The sequence below is a fragment of the Aspergillus niger genome, assembly GCF_000002855.4.
Source record: "Aspergillus niger supercontig An14".
NCBI lineage: Eukaryota > Fungi > Ascomycota > Eurotiomycetes > Eurotiales > Aspergillaceae > Aspergillus > Aspergillus niger.
Genome location: NT_166529.1, coordinates 979988 through 1000911, shown reverse-complemented (window position 1 = coordinate 1000911; position 20924 = coordinate 979988). Strand labels below are relative to the sequence as shown.

At 53.1% G+C, this 20924-nt stretch overlaps 9 protein-coding genes across 9 annotated transcripts; 2 read left to right on the top strand and 7 right to left on the bottom strand.

Moving 5' to 3' along the window:
- Positions 1 to 287: 287 nt before the first annotated feature.
- On the bottom strand, positions 288 to 1902 carry An14g04050 (uncharacterized protein; the record flags this gene model as incomplete). The annotated part of the gene is made up of 5 exons (XM_059744210.1): positions 288 to 498; positions 813 to 1006; positions 1088 to 1263; positions 1363 to 1785; positions 1839 to 1902. The coding sequence occupies 5 exons, from the start codon at positions 1900 to 1902 to the stop codon at positions 288 to 290; spliced, it is 1068 nt and encodes a 355-aa protein (XP_059604686.1).
- Positions 1903 to 2570: 668 nt separating this feature from the next.
- An14g04040 (uncharacterized protein) lies at positions 2571 to 6398 on the bottom strand (the record flags this gene model as incomplete). Its single annotated transcript, XM_001400991.3, has 1 exon — positions 2571 to 6398. One exon carries the CDS (start codon positions 6396 to 6398, stop codon positions 2571 to 2573), a length of 3828 nt encoding a protein of 1275 aa, XP_001401028.1.
- Positions 6399 to 7243: 845 nt separating this feature from the next.
- An14g04030 (hypothetical protein) lies at positions 7244 to 7964 on the bottom strand (the record flags this gene model as incomplete). Its single annotated transcript, XM_059744209.1, has 4 exons — positions 7244 to 7424; positions 7514 to 7708; positions 7769 to 7789; positions 7879 to 7964. 4 exons carry the CDS (start codon positions 7962 to 7964, stop codon positions 7244 to 7246), a joined length of 483 nt encoding a protein of 160 aa, XP_059604685.1.
- Positions 7965 to 8323: 359 nt separating this feature from the next.
- An14g04020 (hypothetical protein) lies at positions 8324 to 8722 on the top strand (the record flags this gene model as incomplete). Its single annotated transcript, XM_059744208.1, has 1 exon — positions 8324 to 8722. The coding sequence occupies one exon, from the start codon at positions 8324 to 8326 to the stop codon at positions 8720 to 8722; it is 399 nt and encodes a 132-aa protein (XP_059604684.1).
- A 181-nt stretch (positions 8723 to 8903) lies between these two features.
- On the top strand, positions 8904 to 10408 carry An14g04010 (uncharacterized protein; the record flags this gene model as incomplete). The annotated part of the gene is made up of 3 exons (XM_059744207.1): positions 8904 to 9066; positions 9129 to 9252; positions 9304 to 10408. The coding sequence occupies 3 exons, from the start codon at positions 8904 to 8906 to the stop codon at positions 10406 to 10408; spliced, it is 1392 nt and encodes a 463-aa protein (XP_059604683.1).
- A 234-nt stretch (positions 10409 to 10642) lies between these two features.
- Positions 10643 to 13134, bottom strand: An14g04000 (uncharacterized protein; the record flags this gene model as incomplete). The annotated part of the gene is made up of 3 exons (XM_001400987.1): positions 10643 to 10714; positions 10778 to 12472; positions 12523 to 13134. 3 exons carry the CDS (start codon positions 13132 to 13134, stop codon positions 10643 to 10645), a joined length of 2379 nt encoding a protein of 792 aa, XP_001401024.1.
- A 1198-nt stretch (positions 13135 to 14332) lies between these two features.
- An14g03990 (uncharacterized protein) lies at positions 14333 to 16108 on the bottom strand (the record flags this gene model as incomplete). The annotated part of the gene is made up of 4 exons (XM_001400986.3): positions 14333 to 15185; positions 15240 to 15780; positions 15841 to 15948; positions 16012 to 16108. 4 exons carry the CDS (start codon positions 16106 to 16108, stop codon positions 14333 to 14335), a joined length of 1599 nt encoding a protein of 532 aa, XP_001401023.1.
- Positions 16109 to 17034: 926 nt separating this feature from the next.
- Positions 17035 to 18497, bottom strand: An14g03980 (uncharacterized protein; the record flags this gene model as incomplete). The annotated part of the gene is made up of 3 exons (XM_059744206.1): positions 17035 to 17202; positions 17277 to 18193; positions 18260 to 18497. The coding sequence occupies 3 exons, from the start codon at positions 18495 to 18497 to the stop codon at positions 17035 to 17037; spliced, it is 1323 nt and encodes a 440-aa protein (XP_059604682.1).
- A 1480-nt stretch (positions 18498 to 19977) lies between these two features.
- An14g03970 (hypothetical protein) lies at positions 19978 to 20698 on the bottom strand (the record flags this gene model as incomplete). The annotated part of the gene is made up of 4 exons (XM_059744205.1): positions 19978 to 20082; positions 20149 to 20240; positions 20371 to 20466; positions 20560 to 20698. 4 exons carry the CDS (start codon positions 20696 to 20698, stop codon positions 19978 to 19980), a joined length of 432 nt encoding a protein of 143 aa, XP_059604681.1.
- Between the last annotated feature and the right edge of the window lie 226 nt (positions 20699 to 20924).

The following is a 20924-nucleotide window of genomic DNA, read 5'->3' as shown; positions in this document are numbered from 1 at the left end:
CGCGGTATTGGTAATCGACACCTTCGTGGTGGAGGACCCCGCCGTCAGGGCGCGCGTGAACAACGCCCACATGATGATGTTGCTAAGGATGTTGAGACCGAAACAGAGGCCGCGGATTAGGAGCATGAGGATAGGGTGAGAGGATATAAGGTCTGCGTCGGAGATGTTGTTGGCGGAGGTGAAGAGGTGGATGAGGTGTGCAGCGAAGGTGGTGGTGGCAGTGTCGGTTGTTCTGGGTCTTTCATTAGCAATGTTCATGGGGAGGAATTAGGGAGGAGAAGGATCGTTTACAGCTTTGCGAAGAGGCCGTTAAGGGCTGCGAAGGCGCCGCTGGAGAGGGCGAGGAGGAGCCATTTGGTTTGGTGTGGCTTTTGTTGTTGTTGTTGTTGTTGTTGTTGTTGTTCTGGGTTGGGGTGTGATTGGGGCTCTTGGGATGGGGATTGGGGTTCGGACATGTTGAATGTATTGGTATGTAGTGTGTTGGAAGGTGTGATTGAACTGTGTAATGTATGTAGTATAGGGTAGAGGAGGACTTAGGTGCGATAATATCTGGGGAAATTGGGAGGTGAGGTTGCTCTCCTATCGATAAGGTAGGTCTTGGCTGCTGCCAGATGGGGGCGATAGCTATTGTATACAGTGTCCGGAGTATAGCGAAGTCGATGTCAACTGCTAGTGGCTAAGCTCGTAACAATATTATTCATGTATAACCTTTATAATAGTAATTATTAAACTGTGTCGCTCATGGCGACAGCCTCTGAATCCGCCATATATACCCCCCTTCCTCTCCGTCCTCCTTATGCACCCTCACATACCGGAATCGGTCATGCAACCGACTGCGCCGACCCTGCCAGAACTCCACCGACTCAGGGACCAAGCGCACTCCTCCCCAAAACGGAGGCAGAGGGATCTGCTCGACCCCCGCAAACCGTTCCTCCATCTCCTTGACCCGCTTCTCCAACAGCGCCCGCCCATCGTCGATGTCCGTCGCGTCCACATCCCCGGGGACCTGCATCTGCGGACACAAAGTCGGATCCAAGCTCTTGCGCCGACGATCCAGAAGCAGCTCCGGCTCCATAGACCACAGCACCTTGCTCTGCCAGCTCGCCCAAGCTCCGATCTGGCTCCCTCGTTCCCGAGTACGCCAGTACATTTCACTCTCATCGCGACTGAGCGGCTCGACGAGACCCTCGATGCGCACCTGACGTTCCAGATTCGACCAGCAGAATGTCAATGCCGCCCATTTGTTGCCCTCTTGTAGTCCGGCTTGAAGAGACTCGTCCTGGCCGGGTTCGGGCATGGCGCTGAGCGTGTCCTCGCCGTCTGCGTGATTGCCAAATACTTGTCCGCCCTTGCCTTCTCGACTGCCCCAGTTACTGTAAACTACCCAGCCTCGCTCATCCAGTTCCTTGAGGTATACGACACGGGCGCTCACCCGACCGGAGGGCATGCTGGCTGTAGCGAGGGTGCAGGTTTCAGGTGCGGACGACGGAAGGAGACGGGGATCGCGGAACCAGTTGTGGAATTGGTGGAGAGGGTTGGTCGGGTGCATCTGGGAGATAGTGAGGGGTGGGTTGCTCACGAACTGGTGAGCGCGGGCAGGGTGGGAAACGATCTCATTTTCAGTCACCGAGTCGGGGGTCGATGCGTTCGAGCGAAGGGCTTCTGCGGCGAGACGAGAGATGGGTGCTGGTGCTGTTGTGACTCCGGTGGCTGTAGCAGAGGGATCGGGCGTCTCGGTGGGGGTGATTTTTGGCTCGGGCGTAGTCTGGATGTCTCCTGGAGCGACTAGATATGTGGTGAGTGATAGGTTCTCCTTGAGATGTCTTGCGACGACGTACAGATCAGCTTCTTGGGATGTTTTGCGTCGTGGCTGGGCCCATCGGGCAGTGATCCGGGATTCATCGTAGAGGTACGTCCGGAGCTGTAGTAACGACAGCAGGCGACTGATTGTAGCTTACGGAGGGGTTGATGAAAGGGAAGACGCAAACGGTAAGGATGCATCGACTGGTCGTGCGATGCTCAATTGCTGGAGTCAGTCAGAGAAGCACAAGGTGGGCTGACCAAAAGCGAGGGAAGAAGCCGATGCGGAGGGCGGCGGGGTCATGCAGTCATTCGCGGCCAAAACACCATCGGCCGGCTCGGCACCTCAACGTCACCATCTAAGAGATCTACATCTACATCTACGACGGTTAGATCGATCTGGATACTAATGTGGAAGCATTTTATAGTCCATTCATATAGACACTAAAAGAGGTGAGAGGATCTATCGAAACACGTCAAATCATGGTATATACAAGCCAGTCCCAAATGCTGCCACAACGCCTGTGCCAGTTCGCTAAATGCATTCAAATCCAAGCCAAACAAAACAACAATATCAACCAGCCAGCATGAGTTGCCCTCCCAAATGCCTCTGCCGAGACCATCGGGCTGGAAAGCCGAAAAAGCAGGGATCCAGCCCTGGTGAATTATAACCGGATAGTGATTCAGTCAATAAGGTTTTGAAATCCGCGAAAATCAAAAAAGGATGGCAACTTTTGTTGGATGGAAAAGAAACTCCGCCACGGAACACTCTACAGAGCAGCGACAGCAGCTCCCGTGCCCACCAGATCGGCGATCTTGCTAGCCACGGCCGCGGGATATCCGCGAGAGAGCATCTCCTGCACGGTGCGCGAGGCTCCCTCCCGGTCGTTGTTGGCCAGGAAGGCCCGGGTCATCGCTTCGTAGGTGCTAGGCTCCCGCTTCTCGATGCCAATGCTGTCATACACCGTCTTAGCCTGGGCCACGCTGCCCTCCGTGGCCCATCCGTGGATGAGAGTGTTGGCAATGTAGGCCGTCATCTCCACTCCACGGCGGGCCATGTCCCGGACGATCTCCTCAGTCTGCGCGACCTGGTGGTTGGCCACCATGGCCTCCAGAAGGGCCTGGTACAGACAGGGTTGCATCCGCACCTTGCGCTCCTCCGCAACAGACTTGAACACAGCGTGAGCAGCTTCCATGTCGTGCATCACACATCCCTTGGCGTGGATCAGGGACGCGTAGTGGACGGCATCGGGACGCTGGCCAGCAGCCTTGATGGTCTCGAGGACCTTCTCAGCCGCCGGCATGTCCACGGGCTCCAGGGAGGCGTGAGCGTCGATGAGCAGCTTGTAGGTGTGCATCGTAGGTTGGATGTTCCGGGTCAGCATGCGTTCGTAGTAGGCCAGAACCTTGCTGCGGTCCCGCTTGGTGTTGAGGAAGTATTGGATCATCGAGTTGTACGGGGCGGGACGGGGCTTGTAGTTGGGCATGGACTCCATCTCCTCGAACATCTCCTCGGCAAAACGCTCGTCGCTGACCCGGCAGAGGGCATTGACGATCGTTCCGTAGGTGACACTCGTCGGACGGACCCCATTGGCGCGCATCTCGGCAAAATACAGCAAGCAGTCATCAATCCGACGGGCCTTGCCCAGCTTACCGATGAGCGCGTTGTACAGGAACGAGGTAGGCTCCACTCCCTCAGCCACGGCGCGGTGGAAGATCTTCAAGGCCTCGGTGGCTTCGTCGAACGTCTTGGTGGATTCCTTGAGGGTGGTAATGTACAGACCGAAGGTGTTGGCGGAAGGAGCCGAGCCAAGTTTGAGAAGCTCCTGGTGGAACTTGGAGGCTTGGCTGCGATCGCCCAGAGTCAGACAGGACGCCACCATAGCATCCAGGATCGAAACCCAGCCGTACTTGACGGCGCTGTACTGAGGAAGAAGAGGCACGTCGCGTCTAGCCATGCTCAGGATCTCGTAGGCCAGATCGACCCGGTTGCACTTAGTAGCAGCCGTAATCATCTTGGCGTACGTGATGTAGCGAGGGTGACGGCCGTTGCGGCGCATGTTGCGAACCCGAGAAAGAGCGTCGTTCAGATGAGCCTCCAGCTTGCCACTGGTGCTCTCTAGCTCGTCGGAAATCATCGACGACCCGCGGAAGTCGGTGGCGTAGGCGTAAGGGTCAAACGAGTCATCGGTGGAGGACATGGGGGTCATCGTCGACACATCCGAGCTGGGAGAGTGGCGGCCACTCATGAAGGAGGACGGGCTGGACGTCAAAGCCAGGTGGTCGTGCCATCTCTTGACCATGTCGGGCCGGCTGTTGAACAGCTTGCCGACAGCCTGGTCGACGACACGAGTAGTGACGGCGTCCATGGGCAACCCAGTAGCTAGAGCAATGTCGAGCATGTGAGAGAAACGAATGGGGTGAGCCACATCGAACACGGCGCTGTGGTTGACCAGCATGCCAGCCTGGACCTGGAGGGCAAGCATGAGATCGCGGGCGTTCAGTTGAGAGATACCGATAGGACCAAGGCTGGCGACAACATGTTCAGCGACGGGGGAGATCAGGCCTCCGTTCTCGACCATCGACCACAGGAGCGACATGGCAGCTTGAGGAGAGAGGACAGCCGCTGTCTGCACAAGAACGCGACCGATGAGGTGAAGGCTTTCGTTGATCTGTTCGCGGATGGGGTTCAGGCTAGAGTTGTCGGCGACAGCAGAAGCGTTGCGGACACGAGAAAACATATTGCGAGCTTGGACCAAAGCTTCCTCGATCTGACCACTCTTCAACAAGGCCACTGCATACATGGCGGTCGGCTGGACCATGTCCGGCGTTGCCTGACCGGTGGTGTTCAGGGTGAGCCACACAGCCCGGGCAGCTGACACATTGCCCTGACGCACATGCAAGGCGAGCATCGAGATGGCGGGCCTCTGACGAATGGTCATGTCGGTGGGGAGAGCATCGTATGCTTCGGAAGCTGTCTGCAGATTACCCGCATCCGCCGCGGCAATGCAGATCTGGGACATGGCATGATCGAGGGCTCCATCGCGCAACCGGGTCTTGGCCTGATCCAACGCCCGCCCGTGCTCGCCCGACGTGAGCGCATGCTGCACCAGCCCATCTTGCACCACTGCCGATTCCAAGGCCTGCTGGCGCGCCTCACGGTTCTCCGTCACCTCCTCAAAGGAGGCCTGAATCCGCTCCAGGAATCGCAAAGCTTGCTGTTCCTTCCCGCAGACCAGGTACGCCCGGACCAGAGCAGCGTAAACCTGCCCATCCAACCGTTGCACAATGCAGAAGGTTCCGTTATCATCCGAAACCGCTAATCCCTTGTATTCGTTGTAACATTCCACAGCACTCTGCAGATCTCCCGTAGAGGCAAAGGCGTCAATCATGGATGGGAAAATCGAAGCGTGCGGGGTCACCTTGTGGGACTCCATATGTCCATACACTCGGACCATGTCTTCGACTTGGCCCTCCTTTGCACAGGCGCTGATCAGATGGCGGTAGGTGTCGAGAGGGAAGACGAGATCGGCATGACGCGTGGCGGCGGTGTTGAACAGCTTCATGGCAATTCCCAGCGAGTGATCCTCGGCAAGAATGGCGCGCTCCAGCTCACTGGAGTGCAACATGAACTTGCCCGGCTCCTCCATACCACCGTAGCGAGCACGCTCCTGCTCCAGCAGGCTCTTGGATTTGATGGCATCGTTGGCACGGACCACGAACAGCTGCACCAAAGTTTGGTAGGTCTGCTCGTCGGGAACTACCCTGCGACGAAGCATGTCCGAGTAGACATCCAGGGCTTTCTGGATGGCCTGAGCAGTATCGCCATGGAGTTGAATGGCCGATTCGAGTAGAGCATTGTAGGCACCGACCGTAGGCGTAAGACCATCCCGCAAAATTGTTGCAAATGCTCCGGGGATCTCAGCGTATTTATTGTTCGAAGCCAGATCGGTGATGTGCTCCGAAGCAAGGCGGGATTGCTCGGTGGAGGCATCGGCTACAGCGGCGACATCCGGGGGCAAATCAGGGAAAGCTTCCGTATCCGTGTTCTCCTTGGCTTCGGAAGCCTCGTCGACCTGAGCCTGCTCCTCCTGTATCTGAATCTCCCGGGCTACAGCCTCTTCAACCTTGGCACTGACATCTGCGTTGGCGGATGCCTTGGTGATATGAGGCGAATTATGAAAGTTGTTGTCGGCCGAGGGCAGGTGGTCGGACTCCTTCGATTTGACGCCATCTTCGTTCAAGGACGGCTTCCAGCCAACCTTCCTTTTCAGTTGCATCTGCTTCCAGTCACTGTCATCGCCTGTCTGCTGGGCATGCTGCCAGGCAGCATAGTAGGCAGCCAAGCCCAAATCGCCGGAGCCCGAAGTGCCCTGGCTGGCCTTGGCGCCCGCACCAGACGAGCTAGATGGCTGGAAAACATTTTGTAGCTGCGTCGTCCGAGATAGCTTAGCGGCAGGTTGACTGGCAATCTGGTTAAATGTGGTGGTTGACGCGTATGACGACTGCGAGGCCGCGACTACGGATTGAGCATAGCCATGAGTAAAGGCTTTGGTGAAACTCTGACGCGCGAGGTGGGTAAACGGCTTGAAGACCATTTATCTAGCGGGTGACCTCTTCAGAGGGAAGAGGCAATGCTAATAAAATTGTCAGTGACTGCTGGTATACGTGGTATTTTCTGATAGTTCGGATTTTGTGGTGCCTTTTGTCCGGAAGACGCCACGGGAAAGCGTACCTTGCAATCAAAATAATAATGAAGATGCAGGTTCATTTGACGACGTCAGGTCGCCAAAGGAACGCGCGGGATAAAGGAGAGAGGGGGGTAGAAGGGAACAAGATGAATATTGGCAAAAAAGCCTTTCAGTGACAAGAGGATGAGAATTCAGCAGCTGCTGAGCGTGTGGAGGGAAATGCTGGGTATTTCAAAGCCGCCGGAAAGCTGATCTGTATCGCCGGGCGTGTCTAAAGAGGATTAGCGCCGATCCTATCCCGACTTTTCCTGTTTTGAGACTAGGTACTTTTGCGGACCAATGGGAAGACGAAGAATTGAGTTTTTCACTGGGGCGCGGAATGAGGAACCCTCACAACCAGCTGAAAGGGGAAAGGCAATTGTATTGTCGTCTTGAATATGTAAAGTATTAGTGATGGGAATTGGTATGTGTGGGGGAGACACTGAGAATTACCGAGAGAAAGGGACTCTGGGCTATAAATTTGTAGATTTGTCCGTTAATCCGATAAGAGGGGTAAACGAGCAAGAAAAACGCCCCTACGGAAAATTAAGGAGCAGTGCTTTAAGTAGTTACAAAGTAAAAAAAGGAGTACGACCATGAGCCATGGACGAACAAGAAAATGAGTAAGAAAAAGTAAAAAAATCCTACGAAAAATTCTCTCCGGCATCCACAGGTACGAAACAAGAAAAAAAGAGGCAGAAACAGAAGCAACGTCAGCCTTCGAGAAGCGTCGTTGTTGCCTGAGGCGCAGGATTGGCGGGAATTCCCAAAAGGAGCTGATCAGGTGGTCTCACGGCAAGCCCCGGATCGTAAGCCAGACCCAATCGGGGCACACGACACACTGGGGCCGTAGGGAAGAACAGGAGCGCCATTTTCTGGATCCTCTCCTGGCATCTGCCATTCTCTGCCATTTAGAGAGGTTTCTGCCACTGTCTGTCACTGTTCGGACCAGTCTGGCCGGCCCGCTCCTCTCAGTGACTCACCCTCCGTTCCGGCTCTTTTTCTTCGGGCCCGGAGTTTGACTGCCAGACCCCGACAGCCCGCCGGACACCCGGATGGCCGACTCTCCGTCTTGGGTTTGGCTCTCCCCAAAGGGATGATGACCCTTTGCCCCTGCGGTCTCAGATCGCAAGACGTATTTACGGCGTGGTCCCAGGCTAATCTCCGTACGGAAGACACTGTGGCCTCAACTCAAGCAATCGCTTATTGGTCCCCTCGATCAGATACGAACTGTTGACCTGGTCTGAGGTCCCGGACCCCTGGTACACAGTCCGTTGACGGAAGTCAATTTAGGGGGTACCTTAATTCGGGTGTTTGTGAGGACAATAACTAGAGGGAGGAGCGTGACTTGAGCAGATTATGAGCTGTTACCACTGGCCTTACTTCGGTCCCTGCTCCAAGCATGGCTTTGGCTCCGTGATGAGCCTGCGGCATCATTTAACAACGCACGATGTGATGGGATAACTGCATCCCTTGGAGCTGCTGCCTACCAAAATCTCCCTGACATCAGATGACAGTACGGAGCAGTTAAGCTAGCTTGTTATCTTCGGAGTACACCCATGCATTAACTCTACACTGCCACCACCGGATGTCACTCTTCCGCTGACGTAGATGCGGTTGCTGCTCTAGCGGATAGGGCTATCTTCCATGACGACAGCTTTGATACAAAGTACGGAGGACGGAGCGTCCGGCGACACGAGGGGAGGAAATTGGTCACGAATACTACTACTCCATACTAACGGGAGGTTAATCTACGGAGTAAAGTTGGCGGGTAAACTATCAACAGTAATCAGATGCAGATCACGAGACCAGAATGGGGATGGCAGCCACCCGTCAAGCCACACATGGAGAGCTCCAGCCACAGTTTGCCTGTTTGCCTGGAAATGAGTGGAAAGTGGCACATCAACATGTCAAACAGTTCAGTTAAGTCAACAGTGCAAACAACTGACAGATGCTGGATGCCGCTGCAGCTCTACACATATCTCCGATCTTCAGCTACCAGACGCAGGTCAGTCAGTCATCATGCATCCGCTCTGGACCTCCTTCTTATCCTCTTTCTCCTTGCAGGTTGTCTCCCCCGCAAGACTTGTAGACTTTCCCCTCTAAGCGGGGCTCCTCCATATCGACGGAGTTCGCAAACTATTCCAAGCCCGATTTGCTTTTGCCGCCCTTTGCTTTTGCCAACCCATTGAATTGTTCACCGGCCACGCTTACTGGTCTGACGGTGCGTACATCATCTGTGAGGATCACAACCCAAGTCGATCGCTTGCAGTTTGGTTGTGGTTATATACTGACCGTCTCGCCCCTTTAGTTCCTCGCCCGTGCCACACGAAATAGACCACCCACCCCCTCGCGATACCCTCATACCCCCTCATGTCCTACAAAGCCCCCACGGTAACGGCGGTGTCCGCCCCTGGGAAGGTCCTTCTTGCCGGCGGCTACCTAGTCCTGGACCGCGATTACACCGGCACAGTGTTTGCCCTCGACGCTCGTATCCATGTCGTTGTTCAGCAACTGAGAAGGTCTCACCGCAGTGGTATGTTTGGATTCGAACACGAAACAAGGCGGGTGTGGAAGTAACTGAAGATGAGGCTGCAGATGAACAAGCTAGTGAGGACGTCATCGTCGTTCGGTCCCCGCAGTTTGTCGACGCGGTGTGGGAGTATGGCATCCAGCGTTGCGATAACGGAGGCGGGGTTAAAGTCGTACAGAAGGGCGACGGGTGAGGTGCATAGACTCGGATTTGTGGCAACCAGAGCTAACTTTGCAGCAGACGAGCAAACCCGTTTGTCGAAACTTCTCTCAATTACGCCTTGACGTACATCAGCTACGTGGCTGCCTCGAAAGACTTCGGTTCCCTTTCCATCACGATTCTTGCCGATAACGACTACTACTCGGAAACCGCCTTCTCCAAGATCTCGAGCCTTCAGTCTCCGGGACGTTTCGTGAACTTCGGCGTTCCCCTTCATGAAGCACACAAGACCGGACTGGGCTCGTCTGCAGCCCTAGTCACCGCTTTTGTATCCGCTCTGGTCATTCACCGCACCCTGCAGCCCGAGGACCTCGGTGCTGCTCGCGAGAAGCTGCATAATCTGGCGCAGGCCGCTCACTGTGCAGCACAAGGCAAAGTCGGATCTGGCTTTGACGTGGCGGCAGCGATATACGGTTCCTGTCTGTACCGGCGGTTCTCGCCGTCCATTCTGGAGTCAGTCGGGGATGCAGGCTCACCAGGTTTCGAGGAACGCCTGTTTTCAATCGTCGAAGACGCCGACCCCAACCATACATGGGATACGGAGTGCTTGGATTTCGGCATGAAGCTCCCTCGGGGAATGCAGATGGTTCTGTGTGACGTCGAGTGCGGCTCTCAGACCCCATCTATGGTCCGGAAGGTCTTGGAATGGCGCAAGCAGAACCCAGAAGAGTCCCTGATGCTATGGCAGGCACTCCAGTCCAACAATGAGCGACTGTGCTTGGAGCTCAAGCAGCTAGCCCAGAGCCCAGATGTGGAAGCCCCGAACAGCTTCGACGATACTCGTCGCCTTATCGAACGCTCTCGGGACCTCATCCGCACCATGACCCAGAAAGCCGGGGTCCCCATCGAGCCCAAGGTGCAAACTGAACTGCTCGATGCCATTACCAGCATCGAGGGTGTTGTCGGCGGGGTCGTCCCCGGCGCCGGTGGGTACGACGCCCTGGCCGTGCTCATCGAGGACAAGGCAGAGGTCATCCAGCGATTGAACGAGCTCTTTGAGACATGGGAGAGCAAGTTGGAAGATGACTTTGGGGGCAAGATCGGTAATGTTCGCCTTCTCGGGGTACGCCATGGTTCTGCCGGTGTGCAGAATGAGTCGTTGGATCAGTATGCAGGCTGGTTCTAGCCCTCTGCTGGTCTGAGGTATACTATATTACCACAAATGCATCTGTAGCATGACCATGACCCTGCATGTCTTATGCATAAGCGAGGATATTACTATCACATGCCTTAATAATAGAGACGATCATTCCTTCTATACACTCATTAATCAACACACACATATTACCATGAGCGATTTTCTAGACCTTCATTTTATCATCATATCGTCCCTTTCTATCCATCTACCTACCACCCATTTCTACCAACCTCCCAGATCCACAAACCCAGGCGCATACAAAAAGCTCGCCAAACCCCACCCCTCAAGATCATCCTACACAGAACCAACAATTAGCCTCATTTCAAAAACAACAACTCAAAATCAGATTAGACTCACCATTCCAATCCCAATCCCCAACCCCATCCCATCCGACCCCCCAACAGCACCACCAGCACTATCCGGCGTGACCATCATCCCCATTCCCAACGAACCAACATCTCCATCTCCATCTCTACCCTCCCTCTCCATCCCTTTCAACATCCCCACCCCTTCCCGCAAACACCCCCTCACAGCCTCATACACCACACCCTGCACATCCCCCCCACCACCACCATCCTCTAAAGCCCTAATCTGCGCCACCAGCGCCTCAGAAATAATATACCGTTTCAGCGCCGGCGACTTACCATGCATCCTGAGGACGTGTGCGCTCTGCAGGGCAAGATTCTCGAGCGTTTGGAGGATGGGGGCTCGTATTGTAGATGATAGGAGGGTTAGAGGATTAGGTGCTGTAGTAGTATTTGGGACTGCTGGGGCCTCCTCTATCTGGGTGATGAGTTCTAGGGCCAGCGTGCAGATTATGTCGAGGTTTAGGGGGCCGCGGAGGGGCCCGCGGGCTGTGAGGGTTAGGAGGGGGAAGTCGTCGAGGGGTATTGGGATTGAAGTGGAGGAGGATGGGGCGAAAGAGGCAATTGTGAGGGCGGATTCGAGGCATAGTTTGCGGGAATAGTGGTATTGTGGGGTGGTTGAGGCGGCGTGGGCGAAGGGGAGGTGCAGGTGGAGGATGTAGCGGTTTAGAGTTGTGAGCAGGTGGGATTTGTGGAATGGGGATGTGGTGATGGTGGTGGTGTTGGATTGGAAGAAGGTGGTGATGGTGTGGCAGGTTGTTCGTAGTTTGGTGGCGAGGTAGAGGGCCTTTTGATAAGGGATTCTGTCGGGGCTGTGGATGAGGTGGATGGTTTCGGCGCGTAGGGAGAACGAGGCGTTGAGGAGGAGTTGGAGGGATGTGTCTGTGTGGGTGGTGCTGGGGTGGGGGTTGGGGAGTGGCTTGATGTCTGGGTTGATGTCGGTGTCGTTGAAGTTGGATGGGGGCTTGGTGTCGAAGTATGGGATCGTGATAGGGGAGGCGGAGTCGAGCGAGGACTGAAGGGTCAGTTCGAGAACGGTGGCCCAGAGACGAGCTCGCATTTCGGATTGGAATGGTGGGAGAAATGGGAAGTAGGCCGAGTCTCGGTGCAGGCCCATGGCTGTGGCTGTCTGTAGGAGGTAGCCGGCTGAGAGGTATAGAGATGGGCCTGGGGATCCCATTTGGCGGGCGAGTAGGAGTAGGCAGAAGATCTGGAGTCCGTCCAGGTTGAATGTGTTCTTTTCGGCTGGTCCTGTGAGCCACCACTGGGCGGCGTAGATCCAGGTCTGGATGAGTCGGGTATCGTATTCTTTGCCGGCTTTGCCTCGCTGTGGGTGGAAGGTCGTGCCTATAGCGAGGATCAATGCCAGCTTCATGAGGAATGGAGTAGGAGCTGCTAGAGGTTGGTCCCAGAACTGCTGATATTCCTTATTGAAGGATGGTATGTGCACGATGCGATAGACGCGTTCGAACGTCCGCAGGTAGCATTGCACCAGCTCATCGCATACGGATCTGGTTGGGATGGTAGAGAGCAAGTCTGGCACAGGGTCATTCAGCCGGGGACTCTGTGCTGCCTTGACTGATCCGCGGAGAAGACGGAGCTCTTTGGTCCGAGCAGTCAGCTCTGCCTTGAGCTCGGGGCATAATGGCTGGGGCCCCCTGGTTTCCAGTGAGCCTACGAGTTGGAGCTACGGATAATTAGTCTTCATCCAAGTCTAAATAGAGGCAGGGCTAGCACCTTATCCATCGTGTGCATGTAATGAGTCGGACCGAACAGCTTCATCTTCCTCGAACTGGTGTGCAGTCGAGGAGGCGTTGCAGCAATGGATAGTTCTCCCTTCGGTGCTTGAGGTGAATCCGTGCATGATAGTAGCCGCTGTTCTAGTCTCTGGACCTTGTCGCACAGCTCTCGAAGTGCCTGCTGGATATCAGGTTCCGGGGCCGATGGCCGTACTATGTCCGTGTCGGTTAGTCGTTCCTCCAGGCGCTGTAGACGGAGCTGGAGATCACGGATCGTTGATCCAAGCTGCGACGAAATGCATTCTTTGCTACCACATCTAGGTTCGATGTGCAGTGTCTCGCCCAGGGACCCCGTTGAGCCCTCTGGCATCCCAGATGGCAGCGGGTAGCTCCGTGCATTGCGCTGCGGCTCACGCGAGATAATGGGAGACGCTTGGTGATCAGTCGGTGTCGAAAAACGACTATCCCGGCGATAAGAGCAGCCCAGAGATGAGCGAGCTCGTGTGCAAGGTCCACAGGGCACATTACGGTCACAGCGGACCTTGCGTTGGCGGCATTGCTCACACGATTTGGCGGGCCGGCGACGTTTGCGAGGTTCGGTATCGGCCATCGGTGCCGTATGCAGCCTGGATGTATTAGCTAGACATATTATGAGTAACCGGTTCAAAGTACCAAAACCATCCACACGGAATGCCAATTGCCTGAACCAGCTTGTTCACAGGAGTTGAGCTGGTAATAGTTGTGGTCGTGATGATGATTATGGTGAGGCTGAAGTCAAAAGCCGAGAACTCGGTCTTCCCGGCGCGAAAACCGAGGCCGAGTCCGAGAAGGATCCTCGAACCCCGAACTTCATGAAGTATAAATCACTCCATCATGAGGATGTTGACTGGCTCACTATCATCAATAAGCCTATTGACAGGATATATCACATTGAATATGCGTTCACCGACTCCTTATTTTAACCAGAACTACGCTCGCCATCTCCATGCTCGGGGCTATAGTGGTCGAGGCTTCGGGCGGTTCGCCAAGGTTGCCGTTGTCGGAACGTGTGTCTACTTGGTCTCCAAGAAATTGATCCAGTATGTTTCCTTATGCACACTATTGGCCTGTAGGGCTAAATAGACCATGCATGCAGTCAACGGAATATTCGTCCTCAGAATCCACAATCAAATGTGGCTTGAACGATTGGTTATTGGAGTTGATGGCGCTAGCGAAGGAAGTAGTAATTAGAGTTCGGATCTGCAGGTTAGAACATTAGTGCCCGGACTACAGGTATGTTTGCTTCTTATCCATGGATCCTTCCGTTAGTCTTCTAATAGCCTTGATAATTTAGGTTTCTTGTGATAGATACTTGGCAATAATTTGGGATCGCCATTCAGCCTTTTAAATTTATTGCCCTTACGGATGGATGGTTTCGGGAATGTCAAAGACATGATTTGATTGTTCATTTACCAATCAAAAGGTATAAAATTTGCTAAGAGCAAACAGGGATCTATAGATCACTCTATCGGACATAAAACATCTGCACGCAGATGACCATAATACATCTCGAGGCTGCTCAACAACCACGCGTAGATTATGAACAAGTGCTTTCTCTCTCTTCGCCTTCGACCACAGCCAAGGATCTTCGAAAGAGCCACAATAAGCACCAAGTGCCAGATAATACACGCGTAAGCTTGGTTGTACAGCAACGGCTCGGTAGAAAATCAAAACAAAATGGTATAAAACTCATGTCCAAAGCATATCATCATGCGCAAAATAATTTTAAATAATCAAGTAATGGAAGGTTGCAGTGTGATATACACCCTTTACAGCTGGGTAGGCTGGAACTGAGAAAACTCGGCAGAGGCAGGAGGATCCTTCTCGGCAATTCTCTCCTCAGCCTTCTCCTCGTCGCCGAGAATTCCGTACTCAGCGGCCTTGGCCTCAATCTCCTCGTCAGTGAGCTTGGGCAGTTCCTTCGACGCCCGAACATAGCTCATGTTCTCAACATACCCCTTGGCAAAGATCAAATCGATCTCTTCCAGACTGCGACCCGCAGTCTCCGGGTAGAAGAACCAAATGACGGGAATGAAGAGACCGTTCCAAGCGGCGAAGAAGAGGTAGGTACCCCAACCGATATGCTGGACCATGACAGGAGTGATCATGACCACAGTGAAGTTGAACAACCAGTTGCTGCAAGTAGACACGGCATTCGCTTTGGATCTGGTCTTGAGGGGGGAGATCTCGGCCGGGTAGAGCCAAGGCAGGGGAAGCCAGGTAGCACCAAAGACGCACATGTAAAGGAAGAAGCCGAAGACAGCTCCCTTAGCGCTCTCTGAATCACCGGGGATCAAGCATCCGAAGACAATAATCATAGCAGCACATTGACCATAGCTGCCTCCGAGGAACAGCTTACGCCGACCAATCTTTTCAATGAAGAACCAAGAGAAGGTGGCAAAGATAGCATAACAGATCATGTTCACACCACCAATCAGAAGTGCAAAGTCGTGCGATTGTCCGATAGACTGTTCCAGCAGCACGGGAAGATAGTAGATGACAGCATTGCATCCGGAGATCTGTTGGAAAAACTGGGAAGATGATCCTACGATCATCCGGCGGAAATGCTGGGAAGGACCACCGGTGAGCAGATCACGGAACCTAGCCTGGGAAGAACCGGACCTAGACATAAATGTCAGTTTTACTAGCCATCAAACCTCATCATCGAAAACTTACGCTCTGATCGAGTCTAGCGTCAATTGCTTCTCCAACTGAACATGAGGGTCATCAATTTCTGAGCCCGCCAGCGCAGCAAGAACTCGGGTGCCTTCTTCAACCTTGCCGTGGGCGATCAAGTACCGAGGAGAGTCTGGAAGATACATCATACCGACGATGATCAAGATACCGAAGAAGATCTGGAACGCAATAGGGAACCGCCAGACAAGATCAGGCGGGCCGTAGTGGGCACCAAAGTCAATCCAGTAAGCGATGGCTGTTCCAATGGCGATGATACCACCTTCGATACAAATCAAGAGACCTCGGTTGGTCGACTTAGAACACTCGGCTTGATAAGTTGGAATGGTTGAGGTATTCATGCCGTTGCCGATACCAGTAATAACCCGACCGAAAATGAACTGTAGCAGGGGAATATGGCCTGGCATGGCGGTAACTTGGATGATGACACCGATGATCATCACCCATGCGCCTGAGATAACCATGAGACGGCGACCCAGTGTTTCACCGAAGATCAAAGCGAAGATAGCACCAACGAGGCACCCTGTGAGGCAAAGATTAGTCGACTTGACATGGGCTTGAAGGCGATATGATATTTCCTTACCAACTTCGTAGACAGCAGTGACAGTGGCCTGCATGACATTGTCGTTTCTGGTAGCCGTGAACACATTATTGAACGCGGCGTCCGAGATGATACCAGACATTACACCCTCTGAGAGTGATATTGGTTAGTAGCTTGCCCTTGCATGGTTACATACTGGGATCGACAACTTACGATCGTAACCGAAGAGCAGAAACCCCATCGTAGCAATGCCTGATAGAAACAGGGATAGTGGCCGGCCAGACATGCCGGCGTACTTTGGGGGCGCCATGATGCCGAGAGATCAAACCAAACAGCGTTGAGACTGCGCACGAAATCCGGGGAACTGGGGTAGAAAGAGGGGATGGGGAAAGAGGGAAGGGGAAGGTGGAAGAGTGATCGAGAAGAAGGCGACACCGGAGAGGAGACAGACTGGCAGATGTAGCAGACTTAAAAGAATGGAAAACTGCATGCGGCCACCGAAGGTGGAGCGCAAATTGAGCCGTCCCAGAGGGGGGCACACCCACGGGGAAAGATTGGAAGCGTCTTAGCCCTCCACATCTCTGCGGATTCACCCATGGGTATGGACTTTCGACTGACATCACAGGCCAGTGGTGCGAATGGGCAACCGCCAACAGTCCACGACAGGATCTTCGGTGAGCAGCACGATGGTTTCGGGGCAGGTTGCGCGATGATGTGAGGATGATGCATTCCGAAGTGGATGATCGTCGGGAAGCACAGCGAGTGATGCAACTTCATGGCGCCTGATAAACCGGATGGCCCACACAGGGCTCACTAGATCCCCACTTGATGGAGGCAAGGCCCGTGCAAGGGCAGGTTTAGCGTGGGTCTACTGAACAGAATGGGCCTCCCTTGTCCCTGGAAGCGTTTAACCTCTCTGAAGAGTTTTCAGCCATCCACTCACAGACGGAAGGTGGATCTCGGTAGACTGTGATGCAGGCCACGGCCGCGGGTAGGCTTGAACACGGCTGGAGATCGCCACCGGGAACGGTCGCCAATCGACGGCGCCACCGAAGCTTTCCCGACCTCCCGCGGCATTCGGTCCAGTGGTACGGCCAGCGGCCTACCCCATTTTTATTAATGCTTATCTTTATAATCATTCCTAGCGACGGCAGTGGAGATGGTGTGTGGTGGTGGTGTGGTGGTGTGGTGCTGCTGGTCATCGTCGTCGCCGTCGTCTGTGTGGACGAACCGAACCTATCGGCCAAAGCGGAATTCCTCAGCATCACAATACGCTGGTAGAGAAGCATTGGCATGCTGAGCATAACAGGACCGAAGTGTGAGTGGAACCTTCGCCACTTTTTGCACAATGCGCTCGGTGCTGGACCCGAGGGTATTATCCCTTGGGGTCACCATAAAAACAAACTGCACGCTCTTCGTTAGTTCGATTTGCCTTTGGTTTCCCTTTCGAGTCAGTCGCCCAAGTTTTGTGGCCTTACCTCCAACCAGTGGCTCACCCTCACATTCTTATAATTGGTGTCATAGTGCATGCCTTGCGTTCCAGTCGATACGCAATGTAAGTGACAACCTGGAAGTTGCAAGGTAAGATTCAACACAGTCTCCTCTTCGGCAGTCTCTAGTCCATTTGGTATCTCGGGATCCCCGACCAGCTTCGCATGTGCTCCGTCGCCCTTCGTGGCCGATACTGGCCGCTCATCATCAACATTCTCGGCCCGGTGGAGCGACATAGTGGGCCCGGTCATCTCCACTTTTTCATATAATATAACGCGTCGAAAAGGACCCGGACAGCATGCAAGTCCATCCTTTTGGTGATATTGGACGTTCTCCGAGAGAAAAACCTGCAGGCCCCGGAACTCGGCTTTCCTCAGTTCCGTAAGGGATACTGTAACAGGCAGCCGGTCGCCGAGGGGAGCGCCTCGCCTCGAAACGAGGATTCCACATTGAAGCAGCCCTTTCCAAGCCCGCGCAATGTATGCTGGTTCAGCGTCTTCCACATCGTCTTCGGCTGGACAGTGAACTGTAGCGATGGCCTGCTTTTTTGCAAAGCTGCGCCTCAGAAAACCCGGGCACTCGACGCACGCGCGAACCCGGTACTGGACATGGGATTGTCGAATCTCGATTGACTCTGGTAAATGAGAATGTAATACCATCTCGAATTCGTACGTATGGGTTCCAGCGGGTAGACGTTGGTATTTCGATCCTGCTGCCTTCCCCCAGTTTCCGTCCACACATAATGTGGACGGAGCTGCATTCTGCAGCTTGCGCTTATCCTTATGCCATGTGGACTTTCTTCCCTCGGACAGAGCGCTTGAATAGCAGGGAAGCGCGGGATCCGAGGACTGTGGGCTAACCAAGGTCAACGTGCTATCAGTCACGGTTTGAGTGTCATGAAGCCCTGCGAGAGATCGTCATGAATTAGTTTCGAAGACAGATGGTCCTACAAGCAAGACGTTAGCCTCACCATGCGGCCATGTCACACGACTAGTCCCACGAAAGTTCACAGTCAACCTTTTCACCGTCAGATCGTGTTTCAATCTTAACTGGCAGGTACCCCGAAGGACAGCCGGCTTGTTCGTAAACGTAGGCACAAATACCGCTGGTTCTGTGATGTTTAGGTCCAGGCTCAGGTCACTGGAGTCATCATGAGCGTAGAGCTTCCGAGTCGCCTTTTTTGCGATTGAGAAGGACTGTCGAAGCATCTCTAGGAAGGACTAAGACTTCGCGGGTGATCAGCATAAGGGAGTTAATGAGCACTGTTTGGGAAGTAGGGTGACGGGGCAAGGCCATTTATATGGAATCAGGCCTGCAGTAGGGTGGCCATATGACTTAAATCCAGATCATGCTTCGTAAACCGCTAATTACATCAGGGAAGTAATGGGTCTGGGCCACTGCATATTCGTATCAGGTCCCGGGTTGTGTGACAGCAAGGGCTGCTGTCTACTTGTTCTCTCTCCCAATCCAGTTAACAACCTTTTCAGGGATGCCTCGGTGAGAGGAATGCTTCGGAGGGGTAGGCTACCCCTCGAGGTTAAACCGGACTTGAATGATTAACCTTGCAGCCTCACCACGCCCCTCTTTTCTTCACAGTCAAAATGTTGGGTCAAGCTCAAACGATAGTCGTTGGCGGGCGTGGGCACCATTGACGCACATCCAGGCAAGAATGATGTCACAATGTCAAGGCCGGTCACCGGGCGAGAACATGGTAAGAAGGATACCACGGATACCGCTTTTCATGTCCACCAAATGCTACTTGCAAATGCGAGGCATACAGCCATGTTTGAATCTTGGACCATGGCTTGGTGGTTGTTTGTCCACGTGGACAATTTCTTTGTGACCTGGCATTTTCTAGGATCCTAAGCGATCAGGAGACGACGGATCGCTGAGCTGTTCTCAGATTAGCACCAAGTTTCACAGTAGCAATAACAGAGAGATAGTCTAGATGGGATAAGACTGCCGGTTGAGTCGGATACCTATGGGTAATGGGTCAAGCAAACATGCAAAAGCTCGTCGATCATCGCAGTAATACTTTCACCAATTTTGAGCCCCCTTCATCAAGCGAGCATGATGTCAAATATTCATGAATTTTGCTTTTCAATCCTCGAATCGGCTCATTCTAGTTGATTTGATATCGTATGTCAAAGGGGATCATAGATTATCAAGCTAATCCGTCGATGGTGCCATTATCATTGTGGCGTGACCACGAGCCTTTCGGAGATAGATGGCTCGTACAGAGAGATTATATTGTGGCATGTAGATCGGAACCCCACCCAGACAAGAAATTTGAGAATAAGTACATGCCGCTCAAACTGTGCTGCTTTCTGATGATCAGCATGGTTCAGTAGAGGGGCAGTGAGAGTGAGGCGGAGGTGCGGATGGCGGATGGCAATGAAACCAACGAAGTCAGCAACGCTAGATCATGCGCTTGTATTTGTATTTCCTCTCAATATTCTCAAAAAGGCGCAACTAAACATTAGTCATGTAAGTCAACAGTTACTCCCTCTTGTGGCTCGCCTGTTGTAATGGATTATTCTGATACAATGTCTTACACACTTTCTCCCTTTCCCTATTTTAGAACGTAATTGTCCACATTCCCAGTACGCGTACTCAACCTCCAAGAAAGACATCTACTTCATAGCTAATGGATCTCGATACCCCGAAGCTAAGCTCACCTCGAACGCTTCAAATCTCTTTCTCCACTGTGAAGGCTAATTCGAAAATCCCAGTTCTATCTAGAGGACGGAAACCTTTCTCGAAGCAACACATTGCGTTCGTTGGACCGATAGCCTTCATATACACATACTACATATAATCAATTGCAATTCATGGCTACACTAGAGGTCGCCTCTTTACACCTCTTAAGGGTCCTCGGTAACCGACTTCCATAGCCATGGGGGAAGAGCACCATCGCTTGACTGCCGAACCTTGGATGACTCGACAAATGCCTATGCAGGGGATAAGAGCCGAAACTTACTTGCTGATATTGGTATTTTTATTCCACATATCATTGTCGTCTGCATAAACATCGTTTGCCTCTTTCTACTCACTGGCCTGGAATATCTTATGTGTGTTCACCCACTAATCCAATGCACTTCCTCCTGATTCCTTTGTACTGAGAATGTGTTTTTAATGCTCGCAGATACTGTAAAACGGTAACAGGGTTATAGAGAACTGTAGCCATGCCACGTCAGATGGTCCCTGAAGGTAATCTCGCCGTAGACGTAGGCTTCACGATCACTGCAGTGTATAGCTTCAGTTGCGGACCTGCGTCATCATTACAAAGATATAATATACGAAATTGCCAAGCTTTGTCAGGACCAAATATGCGAGGCTCGCAGTTCTCGATATCATATTCAGCTCCCACGGTCGTAAAGAGTTCAATGCCGGTATCTAAGTTGGCCATGGCCAATTGTGGCTCCTTACTGTGGCTCAAACCAGACACATTTTGGAGAATATCCCCGAAGATTCTATAGCTTGATCATATCTGGGCTTGTTTTTCGCGCTCAGTATCTATGAAGTGGCATGATATCCCTATATGATGCCTTTTTTGGATTCCTCGATTAAGCACATATGAGGAACGATATTCCATCGTAGATAAACTCTTTATGATTGACCCATACACACAAGAC